Source organism: Styela clava, chromosome 5 (assembly GCF_964204865.1).
Source record: "Styela clava chromosome 5, kaStyClav1.hap1.2, whole genome shotgun sequence".
NCBI classification, from domain to species: domain Eukaryota; kingdom Metazoa; phylum Chordata; class Ascidiacea; order Stolidobranchia; family Styelidae; genus Styela; species Styela clava.
Genome location: NC_135254.1, coordinates 15746892 through 15759262, shown reverse-complemented (window position 1 = coordinate 15759262; position 12371 = coordinate 15746892). Strand labels below are relative to the sequence as shown.

At 33.6% G+C, this 12371-nt stretch overlaps 1 protein-coding gene across 4 annotated transcripts in view; it reads left to right on the top strand.

Moving 5' to 3' along the window:
* Positions 1-12371, top strand: part of LOC120343951 (nuclear receptor subfamily 6 group A member 1-like) — a 41276-nt gene that overhangs the window by 26058 nt on the left and 2847 nt on the right. Inside the window, exons 1-10 of one of the 4 annotated variants that reach the window (XM_078112536.1) lie at positions 4559-4934; positions 5179-5406; positions 5925-5980; positions 6644-6894; positions 7064-7138; positions 7725-7854; positions 8238-8340; positions 8633-8768; positions 11759-11880; positions 12126-12352. In XM_078112536.1, the coding sequence (XP_077968662.1) occupies positions 4637-4934; positions 5179-5406; positions 5925-5980; positions 6644-6894; positions 7064-7138; positions 7725-7854; positions 8238-8340; positions 8633-8768; positions 11759-11880; positions 12126-12352 (1626 nt within the window). In that variant the 5' untranslated portion in view covers positions 4559-4636. Of the gene's footprint in view, positions 1-4558; positions 4935-5175; positions 5407-5924; positions 5981-6643; positions 6895-7063; positions 7139-7724; positions 7855-8237; positions 8341-8632; positions 8769-11758; positions 11881-12125; positions 12353-12371 lie in introns of those variants that run through there. The other 3 variants (XM_039413002.2, XM_039413004.2, XM_039413003.2) reach the window with 3 other exon arrangements.

Here is a 12371-nt window from a genome sequence, read left to right as displayed (position 1 = left end):
TTTATCGGGTAAAAGTTTTGAGTATATTTTCTGCGGCCCACATTTGAACCCACCTGTAGGTCATTTTTGACAGTTTTTTCTGCAAATTTTGGTAATTAAAAATAATTAAGCATTCGTGCCCTGACATACGCTAATGATACTGTTGTGTTATTTCCTTTTGGCTCGCTCTTTATAATTAGTTTGGTATTGGCGTAGGTGTCACTTTACTATTCTAAACCGAAATTTCAATAGAAATATGACTCGACCGAACACAGCTTTCGCGGTCGTTGTTGGCTACTGTTTTTCATTGGAAGGCAATCGCCGAATGTTATTTTTTGTTATGTTATTTCTCGGAAGAGTTATAGGCTACTCAGAGTTGCATTCAGAGCAATACGGTCTCCGGGCGGGTCAGCGAACTTACGCAATATGTAACCCACAGGAACGAAATATACACGAGGCAGGCAGTTAAATTTGACAGCTCCAGCCTATACACATATTACTAGCTTCAACGATAGCTAGCCAAGATGAATTATAAATCTAGGAGTAGCAAATAGCAAATATATTAATATTGTAGATCGGGGCAGATTACACTAATTGTACCGGTACCGAATGTAAACCATATTTTACCCGAAGTACCTTGGTGTTGGTACCCGGTATACATTGCACTTAGTCGTCTCTTACGACTGAATCGGTCAAAAGATTCCTAGGTGAAATTTATCATACAGGGACCTGATTGGTATGTGCACTTGACTTCCAATTTTAAATCCCACAACTGTCTTTTTCTGAACTTCTTAAAAATAAAAGTTGAATATAAATTTATGCGTTTAAATGAAGAAATTCGGACCAAATTGTCGACATCCTGCTGTTTATAAATATATGAGAGCGAGAGTATTGTCGTTTGTGCCCACGCTATTTTTATTCTCAAATTGCCATAAAAGTTGGAAACGGGCGAATACGCTATACTATACTGTGGTATTAAAATTATTATAGGCATTTTATTTTGAAATATTAAAGAAAAAACAAGGTTGTAAAACGTGGAGGTTGGTCATACAGTCAACACTCTATTTCTTCTGGCACATTCTATTTTGTTTTTACGTCGATTTTACGATACGTGAACAAAAGACGAACCTTTTCAAATTTTGCTTAATGGTGTGTTTCGTTGCCTGAAATGTAGCAACTTCAATAATGATTGGTCTGCTATGATTTTGCTTTGTAATATGGACTATGAACGATAGGGCGTTTTTAAAAGGATTTCCAATATCCTTTTAGAAAAAAAAATGAAATGGGTTCGAGACTCAATCACCAGTGTATATGGGAAATTTTGTAACAATTTTCGACGAACGAAAATATTTATATCCAGAAGGAAATGTTTGAATTTTATCGGAAAAAAAAATCATGAAAATATAGCTAACTTTGGGTTAATTACGTTTGTCTAAATGTTATCATATGCTGTATATTACTTTTACTAAGCGAACCGTTTTGATCCTCGCTTTGCATTCAGGTTTACGCTATGAATAGCCCAGATTTTAATATCCTCAAATACACCTATGCGTGTTGTTTATTGTACGCGGCCGCTCTGATGTACCACGATACCCGATTGATTAGGAAGGTTGTTCGCAAACATACATGACTTTGCGTTTTTCAAAATAGCAACTGCAAAATTGAGTCGAGATGTGTTCATGGTTAAATATTCTTGCGTTTACAAGTCCATACGAATGTGGGACATTGAAACAGTTATAATATGTTTTATCCCCGAAACACCATATTCTGACGGGTTTTTATAGAATTCGGTTGCGATGATTTGGAAATGCATTTCATTTGCCGATTTTTTTTTATCAATTTATCATAAGCTGTGTAACACTGCGGGGCGATTCTCATTTACTTTTTAATAATAATGGTAGAATTCGCATTTCAATGACCAGTATGTATAAATGTGTATTGTTGTTCGTTAGCGATCTTCACCGAGTCTTTATATGAATTAGTGATGATAAGCGGACAGCGTTGTTTACCGGGCAGCCGTGTGTAAATACGCCCAACCGGCCATCGACCAACAAACAACTCCACTAATAAGAATGTTGTAAAATTACACAAATATCGTGTAAATCAAATATCTTCCATATATGTATCTACTATTCCGAATATGATTTAACATTGCTTGATTAGAAATTCGGAAATTTAACATTTGAATGATATCGCGAGTAAGGTGTGAAGTTATTTTGCGCTCTCCTCGTATATTTTCGTTTTCTCCTTATTTAAAATTAGTTTATTTTATTACAGTGTATCTATCTATCTGTCATTCTGAAATAGAAAAATAGAATTCACGCATAAAAGAAATAGTAATTGATTATTGGCGGTGTCCAGATAGGTAGTTTGCACTGCGCTTCCTTGTCAGTCGCAAATCGCAGTAACCCACGTTTTTATTCAGTTTAGAATTTGATAAGTGAGTAAGGTTAATTGTCATTTGCCCTGAACGCGATGCGTGCAACGCATTCATTAGGATTCGCTGTATGTTAGCATTACTGCCAAGCCAGATCTTGAAATATAAATTGTCTTTTACCGTCGGATTTTTTATAGCACACGATTGGCACAACTTGCATTTGTATCTAATTTATCACCGGATTCCAATTGTCATGCAAGGTAATATCAACGAATAGACTACCGGTGATTTCATTAATGGTTACCGGCCATTTACTAAGAACAATATACCGTTCGCGGTACAAGGCTATCGGAGGAAGCGTTTCATTTGGCCTTATTAAACCTTATGTATTTATGAAAGCTTGGAATACAGGTAATGCAATTCATTGCGCAACTATCTTGAATATAATAGAAATGAAAATTTGATTTCATTCGAGATAACGAAGGTTTAGGTACGTGGATTTCCGCCAGGTTTGTTGCTCATCCTAGTAGTCGTCCGCAAACGACCCATTTCTACACAGTGCGCAATTGTCGTCGTGGCGTATGGACGTGTGTGAAGAGGTTTATGAGTTAATCGGAATTCGGAAGCTTGACTACCGGTTCAATATGCCGGTAGCTTAGGTCCATTTTTCGTTCCCCTTTGAGAATGAGTGAAACTGTTTCGTCGTCTGCGAAAATATGGTTTGAACTTGGATTGTTCAGTCCGTGGTGTAAATCTCGAAAGTGAAATGTTCGAGCTTTTAAATGGCATTAGTTAAATTGTAAAAACGCCTACCTACTTCTAGGAATTTATATGCACAACGTTCGTCACCCGTTATGTCAGTTGACGAAGCTATCCTTGCGGTGTGGCGATACATTTGAAACAGTCGCCATAAGACTATTTCCGTAGTTTCATGTCACCATTCGTTGTATTGTCCTAATTTCAATATTATTAAATATCAACCACGATGAATGCTTTGATGAAAATAATACTGAACCACTATATCTATAGCGTCTAGTTATCCAATATTCAATTGATCTTTCCTAATTGATGGAGACTGAAGGTCGGAGAATATGTTCCGTGAATGGGATTCCTTGCGATAACGTTGACGTAATGTTCCGAGAAATTTGTCAAACCCCAAACAGCCTTCGGCGTTCCCACGGCTCCAATCAGTAATGGACTTAAATTAGATTAAAATTAGCGCTGTTCGTCGCTGCTTATGAAAGCCGTCGTCGTCATGAACAATGCCAGGTGAATAGATAAAAAGGCGACGATCAAAATTAATACGGTTCAACAATGAACAGTAAACGGTACCTGTAACCATCACCTTTGTGTTTACCTAGATGGGATTCTACAGATTCGCTCGATCGTTAATTACTGTTGATTGTTCGCGGTCCGACTACAAGACTGTGGCAGGTATTTCATTACCGAGGCGCTTTCATAATTATCATTAACAATAAAACGCGTCTGTTATTCCGGTAAAGACGTTCTTTTCATGGAAATTGTCTTAATTGATATGAAAAAGGGTCGCGTCAACAGTGTTTAGTCATCGTTTTTAGTCCAAAGGCACGGCCTTTGTTTTTGATTCCTTTGAATCTTGTTATAACGGTAGCGTGTCAGTTGATATGCCGCCTTGATTTTATCATCCTGTATTCAGCGCATGTAGTTAATAAAAGTCGGAAAGTTTTGCCGTTTCGTGTAGATAGCTTGAATACACATAGTACTGTGTGTATTAGGGTATGCGGACATGAACATGCGTAGTGGCTTACGTTTTATAGTACATACTCATCAGTTCTGTTGAGAGACTAGTATAATACTGTATATTGAATGTTGCATAAGTCGAAGTTAATTTTTAGGAAGATAATGTTTATATACAAGTGCAGGTGATAAATATATAATAGTGCGTATTTATATGGTGGTTGGTCTTGTATAATACTGGTGGGAAGTAGTGTATTTTGGTCTACTATAGTACATTACCAGTTACGACACCCTCATTTAGGGATGGTATTTTAATATCAGTAATGATCTTACTCAATTAACACAAAATGCGCAATGCATTAAAACTGAACAGAATTATATCACTTTTATTATATTAAAAATTATTTCAAGTATGTGAGATTAGATCTGACTATTTCTATGAAGTTTATAGTTCATTGGCAGCCTATTTTACTATAGTTAATGAATTTTTTCTCTAATTTTCAGACATTTTTGTATTTATATAAAATAGTTTAATCACAGTAGAAAAAGCATTCCATTAGAAAAATGAGTTTGGACTTGTCGTTACGTCGTTTCGAGAACGTCAGTGGCATGTCTTTAATGGACCATGCCAGGGCTATTGGGATGGGTGGAATGATGTCATCACTGTCACCTCCCTCGAGCCAGTTCTCGATGTCTCCACTCTTTCAAAGTTCCCCTGTCGCTCACATGAGAGATGACTTCTCTCCTGGTGCTTCGCTTATGCCTCCAAACCTTTTTCCAAATGCAAATCTATTTAATCTGGCCAAGTCTACTATGCAAAACAACTTTAAGATCGAAGATCAAATGCCTTTTGTTACTAAAGGTTTGATTTTATTGAATATGATTTTACATTGCACGCAGTTAGAAACACTGTTGGGTTCAAAAATTTAATAACAGGTTCTCTTATGTATCAATCTCAACTACTTCCTAGAATGTAAGTGCAGAATATACAATTTAGTATTAGTAAGATTACATTATTCTGCCCAGTCATGCATCAGTGATTTTTGGTAGTAGAGTTTCAAAATATTGAATATACACTATTAAATTTTTTTTTTCTACTCCAGAAGATGGCAAAGAAGCCAAAAGTTGCCTTATTTGCGGTGATCGTGCAACTGGTCTCCACTACGGAATCATATCATGTGAGGGCTGCAAAGGTTTCTTCAAACGTAGTATATGCAACAAAAGAGTGTATCGCTGCACCAGAAATAAAAATTGTGTTATGTCAAGAAAACAAAGAAATAGATGTCAATTTTGTAGGCTCCTGAAATGTCTACAAATGGGAATGAATAGAAAAGGTAATTTTTTTTTTGGCGTAATAATCATAACCTCTTCTGGCTGTGAAGTTGTTTAGATCTTTCAAAATAGAAAAATGTATTCGGCATAATAGTAGTATATAGTAAGGTAAGTGTGAAAATTCTGGCTGTTTAATTTTGGGGATCTAGCCATGCAAGACTGCACATATGAAACTTACTTCACTACTGAGATTTTCTGCCATACTACGCTTATTTCGTGGTTCCACACATTTTTGAGCCTTCCAATGTCTAATATTGAGGGTTTCAAGAGACAAAAGTATAAATGCTGAAATAGAATAAAAAATTTCATTGAAAAAATTACAAAGAAAAACTTTTTTTGAGCCGGTTTTAATTAAAGTCCGAAGCCATATTCACCAAATATTTCAATAAAAAAAGTTTTTTTTTCATTTTCTCAATTCATTTTTCAATTTTCATGAGTTTGGCTCAATTACATTCTAATATTGTTTTGTATCTAAGTGTACCATATTATTTCATCAACCCACTTTCTATTTTGATTACAGCAATTCGGGAAGATGGAATGCCAGGTGGTCGAAATAAAAGCATTGGTCCAGTACAGGTAAAAACAATCTATTTATAATATTAATTTATCCTATGAAATGTCTTGTTCAAATCACAACTTTACACCAAAAAGTTGTGTAACTTTACTGACATTTTTTATGCCAGTTTTTGGAATGAAATATGGATGGATATGACTGCACTAATTCGGCATGACTCAAGGCAATCCTATTTGAATCTTACCTTATTTAGATGTCATTCTATACTTTAGGTAGGATAACAAAGTGTAATATATATGGTTTTTGTGTCATTTATCACTGTTGCTTACTTGCTTCTATATAACAATATTAGTATTATTATAGATAGTAATAGTGTTATTGGTATTATATCATTTTAAAATTGCATTTTATTTTCACAAATACTATATATGGACTGGTATCAATTTCAGGATATAGTTGACAATTCTGCTTGATATTTTTAATCTGTAACCTGTTCTTTTGCTTCGAACAATGCTCTGCATAAGCAGCCACTTATAGGGACTGAATTCTTTTTGTTTCAGCATTCATTGCCTACCCAATTTATTACACCCTGGGTTAGGTGGTGGACAAAGGATTTGAACCCAAGATTCGAACCCTCAACGTCACCACAGTTAGATCTTAAAGATTTAATAACTACTACTACTTGTCTACCTTGCGCTTAATATTGTTGAATTATTTTTTTCCAGATATCAGATGAAGAAATTGAACGAATTATGTCGGGAAAAGAATTTGAAGAAGATGGTCTAAGAGAGAATCACATGGGACTCGATGGAAATATGAATAACCTCTCGCCTGGATCTTCCATGAATCCATTTATTTCGTTCTACAATACCTCAAATAATTTATCTCCTTCTATCTCATCTCTTCCATCCCAAACAAACAACTTCCAAAATTCAATCACAGCTACCTCAATACTAAGCTCACAGTTCCCAACAAGGTGAGGGTGATACTCAAATGTTTCTTATTTCTTTTATTAAACTAGGGAATTCCTAACTAAGGGGTGTAAGAACAGTTCCAAATAGATAATGATGAAAAGTTACTGATTTCATATAAACTTTGACACTCAACTTTGTGTCTTCAATAAATTTATATTTTTTTTTTTACAGTGAACATGAATCCTATCAATTTGGCAACCAGGCATCTCAGTACAATCCTTATTTGGCCGGGCATAATCAGAGGCTGTAAGTACAGTTCTATTATATTACATGGAGTAAATTGCATTTTGAGAATTTTTACTTGCTGTGGCAAAAGTTTGATTTTTACCGCATTGAAAATAAGTATTAAACACAAATGATTTCGACAGTGAAGTGGCTTGCTTGTTTTATTGATCAGATCATTCAGTCAGCAGGTTGACAGCCAATTTCCTTTTTGTTGAAATCATATGCAAAGACATTCATGTGCATAAATAGGTGAAAGAATTGGTGAGCCAAATGTTCAGAATCTATAATTTTTATAATTCCGCGAAAATGAGGGAAATTTTGTGTATGATTGTACCCATAAGTTTAATAATCTAGGACACTTTGCACAAAAGTTATTTTCCCTCTACAATAAGTTACAAATGACCTGGGTTCTGTTTTTTTGGGTCCTTCTGTACATGCTTATGATGTTTTGATAACTGAAAAATAATCATTGAACTTTTGACAAAAAATAATATTTTGTCATTTGGAACTTTTTATTAACACTAACAGAGCAACAGATTCTAATTTCACTCATTTTGAAAATGATTTCAGAAATGTATTCAAACATGTTTTTTTTCATCTCTCGTAGACATTCACCAGAATCAGCTTCTGAAATGAGCAGCGGTGCACTGGTCGAACAATTATTGAAGGCAGAAGATGATTCTGATCTCGTGTCTTTATCTCAATGCAAATTACTGATAACATCACAGATAAACAAGGTTTGTTAAATTTCAATTACTGGACTTGATGGGTTTTGTATATATAAGATTCACCAATGGTTCTCATATTTCCATGATTCATGTTTTTTTTTCAAAAGACTCCTTGTGGTTATCTGATATAAAGAATAAATTCATTACATTGAAAGTATTGAAATAATCGTATGAAATTGACCTCAAATTAATGCAGATATTGTGAATTCTAACTTGTTAAAAGTCTTTTCTCATTGGGCCCCCAATGAATCGTTCCGAGGCCCCACTGACCAAGTTTGAGAAAACCGTGAACATATAACACTGAATAAAGTTAGCTCGTAGAATATTTCCAATTGCATTAAAGTCATGAGTCTTTCGTAGGAAATTTCATAAATAAAAATTTTGGAATTTAGGATGATCTGTTCAGTTGCCTGTGCACAATCGCCGATGAGATGCTCTACAGACAAATTGTGTGGGTAAAGAAATTACCATTTTTCGACTCAATTTCCATCAAGGGTAAGTTTTTCTTTGTTGTTATTTAAAAAGTATCTTAATTTATTGTTTTATACCATTTTAAGTCGTTTGTGTGGCCCAGTCATCTGTAGCCTTTTGTAGTATTATTGTACCAAAGTATTTCAATGAAAGCTTGAGACGTTAGAAAAGTCAATTTCTCGATTCAATTTCTTTCATTTTTTGTATTTTAATGTTGAAAGCCTTGTTTGCAATGTTGAAAATGGTATCTTATGCCACTCGTTCAATAATTTTCTTTGATTTGGTCGTGTTTTCATTTCTTTCTAAATTTCAACAGATCACACCACTTTGCTGAGCACTACATGGGCTGAGATTATTCTGTTGGCAGCTCTATGTATTCACGAACATCAATTATTTGGTATTCTCACTGAAATTACAAGCAAATATCTTCCAGATACTGAAGAATTATCTAGGTAAGTTATTCAAACTGGTACCTGTGCAATAATTGGAATTACAGGACCCAAGAAAAAAACATAATCCATTCCGAACATATTCTAGAGAGAATATAACTTTTGTGCAAATCGTCCTTGGTTACTGAAACTTAAAATTGAACACAAACGGACAGGAGTTCAAGTGTTAAATAAACGGTAGTCAAAGGGATAATTATTATACCTGTATTTAACCAATGCTAACATGTCAGTGTCATACTGACTTTTTCACAAGCAAAAAATGTTAAAAAGAATTATTAAATATCTGTTAAAAAGTGAGGTTGTTGCATTAATAAAAGATATATTGATAAGAACTGATCGAAGTCCAGTAATTGTTCTTGTGCACGAAAGTCGTCCATTGGCAGCTTAAACTTGTTTTTAAAAATAACAAATTTATAATAAATATGGGAGATGTACTTGCGTCATACCGGAGACCTAAAAATTTATATATGTTTTATGTTCTGTGGTATACAGTTTATCACTTTCATCCTAATGTGTTGGTTTACCATCATAGAGCAATAAGTTCATTATGTACAGAACGAGCTAGGTTAAGTGCGATCTTGAACGAAAATTCTAAAAGGAATAGCAACGAAATTACCATTGGTATCTTGTTCTGGTTTGTGGTAGAATGTTGATTATTAACCTTATGTAACTGCTCACTTAAAGGCAGGAAACCCAACATGAATCATATTGAACGAGACTCTCAGTAAACAAATCTTACTGCTAGGTTATGTATTAGCGTTTGCTCATTGTTTAATCTAAATCAGTATTCCAAAATTAGCCATAATATACTGATATACGAACCCGTTTGAAACGAGACATCCATTGGATTTTGATAGTTATTCATGTCCTGCAACCTTCTAATTATTTTTTGTGTGATTTTGCAATATTTTCGACTATCATTGCACATTAATATTACATGTCAACATGTAATGTCAAATGTATAGGAGATAATTTTAGATAAGTGTGTTACTGTACTGTTAGTCTGCTTTTCTTTTTCTATCTTTATTATAACGAATTTCAAGACGAATGTTGAAATTGTTATTTTGGAAAATATTACAAAAAAAGGTTCTATTTATGCTGTTTATCTTATCATAGTTCTAAGCAATATTTACAGAATTATTTTAATGAGAAATCAGTTCAAAAATTCAAAATATGTCAAATATCTCAAAACAGCTTTTTCAAGTTTCGCCCAGTTAGATTAAATCCTTCGATACTTGAGAGATTTCACAAAATTGTTTCTGTGGTAGCTTTTTGACTAACTTAATCAAAAATCATCCATATTTACACTAAAAACATTTGTATGGTACCATCAAAATTCTTGAAGTTTAATAATAAGTGAATAGATTTTAAATACCAATTTTACCTAGATTGATCTTCAAAAGATGTATTTCTCACACAATTTTAAGATAATGATTCAAATTCCGCAACCGTCACAAATATTTGATCAGTTCAGTTTGGTGGTAATGTAGAAAATATTTGAACATGCCTTATAAAATGACCTGTTGTAAATTTGAGCAAACAGTATTGGCGTCAACAAGTCGTTCAAGGCTTTTTCGATGGCTCTTATCGGAATTAATGAATCATTATGTAATGCCCAATATTACTGTAAACAGTAAATGTAGAAAATTCTTTAATTTAGCTGTCCTTTGAGCTTGTAAGCCACATTTTAGGAGAGTGTTAATGTCAATGTTTTGAAAAGCTTTATATTAGTTGTCCATAAAGACCTAAAAAAAATTACAATTACTGATTAAAAAAAACAACTGGTTAAGGTATATTGGGAACTGACTTCAAAACAAAATTGAAATTGTAAAGGGACTTTATGGTCACTCTGTATATTGTTGACTACTAGTAACTCATTTTAATGCTATTGCCCTTGCAAAGTGTTTACGGCAATTTCCATTGGTCCTATTATTCTTGACTTAGTAAATTTTCAGTCATTAAAATGATTGAGAGCTTGTCACATATTCCATCCAACGATTTATATAAATGTCTTTGCGTTATTTAAAACAGAAAAGGATTTTGGCTGTCAACCTGCTGAATGATCTGATCAATTTTTCGAGCGTTATTTTGACTTGCTTTTACTGTCAGGATCAATATAGTCTGGCTGGTTTTAAATGTTAACAAAGCAATGCCCATTGCCTTGGTCATTTGCCAGTGAATGGAATGTCATTAATTTTGTCTTACTGCACTTGTGTGATAAGTTAAATGAAAGTTGAAAATTTTGGTCATTTTTTTACAGACAAAAAAAATATTTTCATAATTATCACTCATAGATCACCCAAGGCCAAATTCAAATGAATTACTCCTCTGAAGGCGTTAATAAAGCGAAAGTAATAAAACTGGAATTTATGAATGTAAAACATCATTTGAATTATAAGTAATAAAAATTCAAAATATCGAATATAAATAAATTTCGAAACAAGTAAAATATTCCATTAGTTCTAGAAATCCATGTTCAAAATCTAGTTTATGTGTGCTTGATTTTTTTCTGTAGTACAACAAAAGAGCTAAATTATCAAACTTTTGTATGTTATTTTATATCTCGTTAAATACCACTGACTTTGATTCAACAGTCAATGTTAAATTTGGTTGGTTTTAGCATCAACTGTTTTTGTATGTCGTATTTGAATTTGGTTTTAGAGTGAACTGTTTTTGAATGTTGTATTTGAATTTGGGATAAAAGTCATAAATATAAATTCTGTCAGGATGTTCAAATATTTGCCTCTGATTCGCGCAAGCATCACCGCTGTGGTTAACCTATCGTAAAATTATATCGGTATCTAATGTCACTAGAAATGTTGTTGAAATATCTCAAGGTTATTCTTGTGTTGGACCTATCTAACATGTAGGTAATGATTAATGAACCTCTACACAAACTCATAGTTCAAATCTATCTTTAAGTGCACATGAAACATGACTCCGTACTGGGCGTTCTTGTAATTCTCTAATATTTTGTCATATTTTGTTTTAAGGTTTACTGATGTAGAAATGGAGATACTAGAAAGGATGACTTATCTTTATCATAAATTTTCACAATTGAAAGTAGATAAAGAAGAATATGTGATAATGAAAGTGATCAACTTTTTGAATCAAGGTATGTATCAAGTTTCTGTTACTGCTTCGCTTTTTGTACATATGGTCCTGAGGTATTGTTATTTAAAAAGCATATTTTGCGAATTTGGAATAATTTTTTTTTTTACAAAAGTAGAATAATTTTAGAATTCTTAATCTTTCTATATCCAAAAATACTGTTTTTATATTTATATGGCATTTCATGGCGTTAGCTATTTTTTAATTTTGTTTTTTCTCTGTGGCTTCTATATTCATCTAATTTTTCAGATATAAAAGGCCTCCAAGAAGTTGACCAAATTGAAGAAATAAACAAAAGATATTGGTATGCTTGCCAGAGGTTTACAGAATTACGTGCAATGGAGCGAAACATTGACGGAATTTCTGGTGGTGGTGCAGGCAGATTTAGAGATCTCATGCTATGCTTGCCAGAAATTCGATACGTAGCAGGCAAGATGCTGAACACGGATATTGCAAAATTGCCTCTGCTGTTCAAGGTAGGGTTTCTTGAGTTAC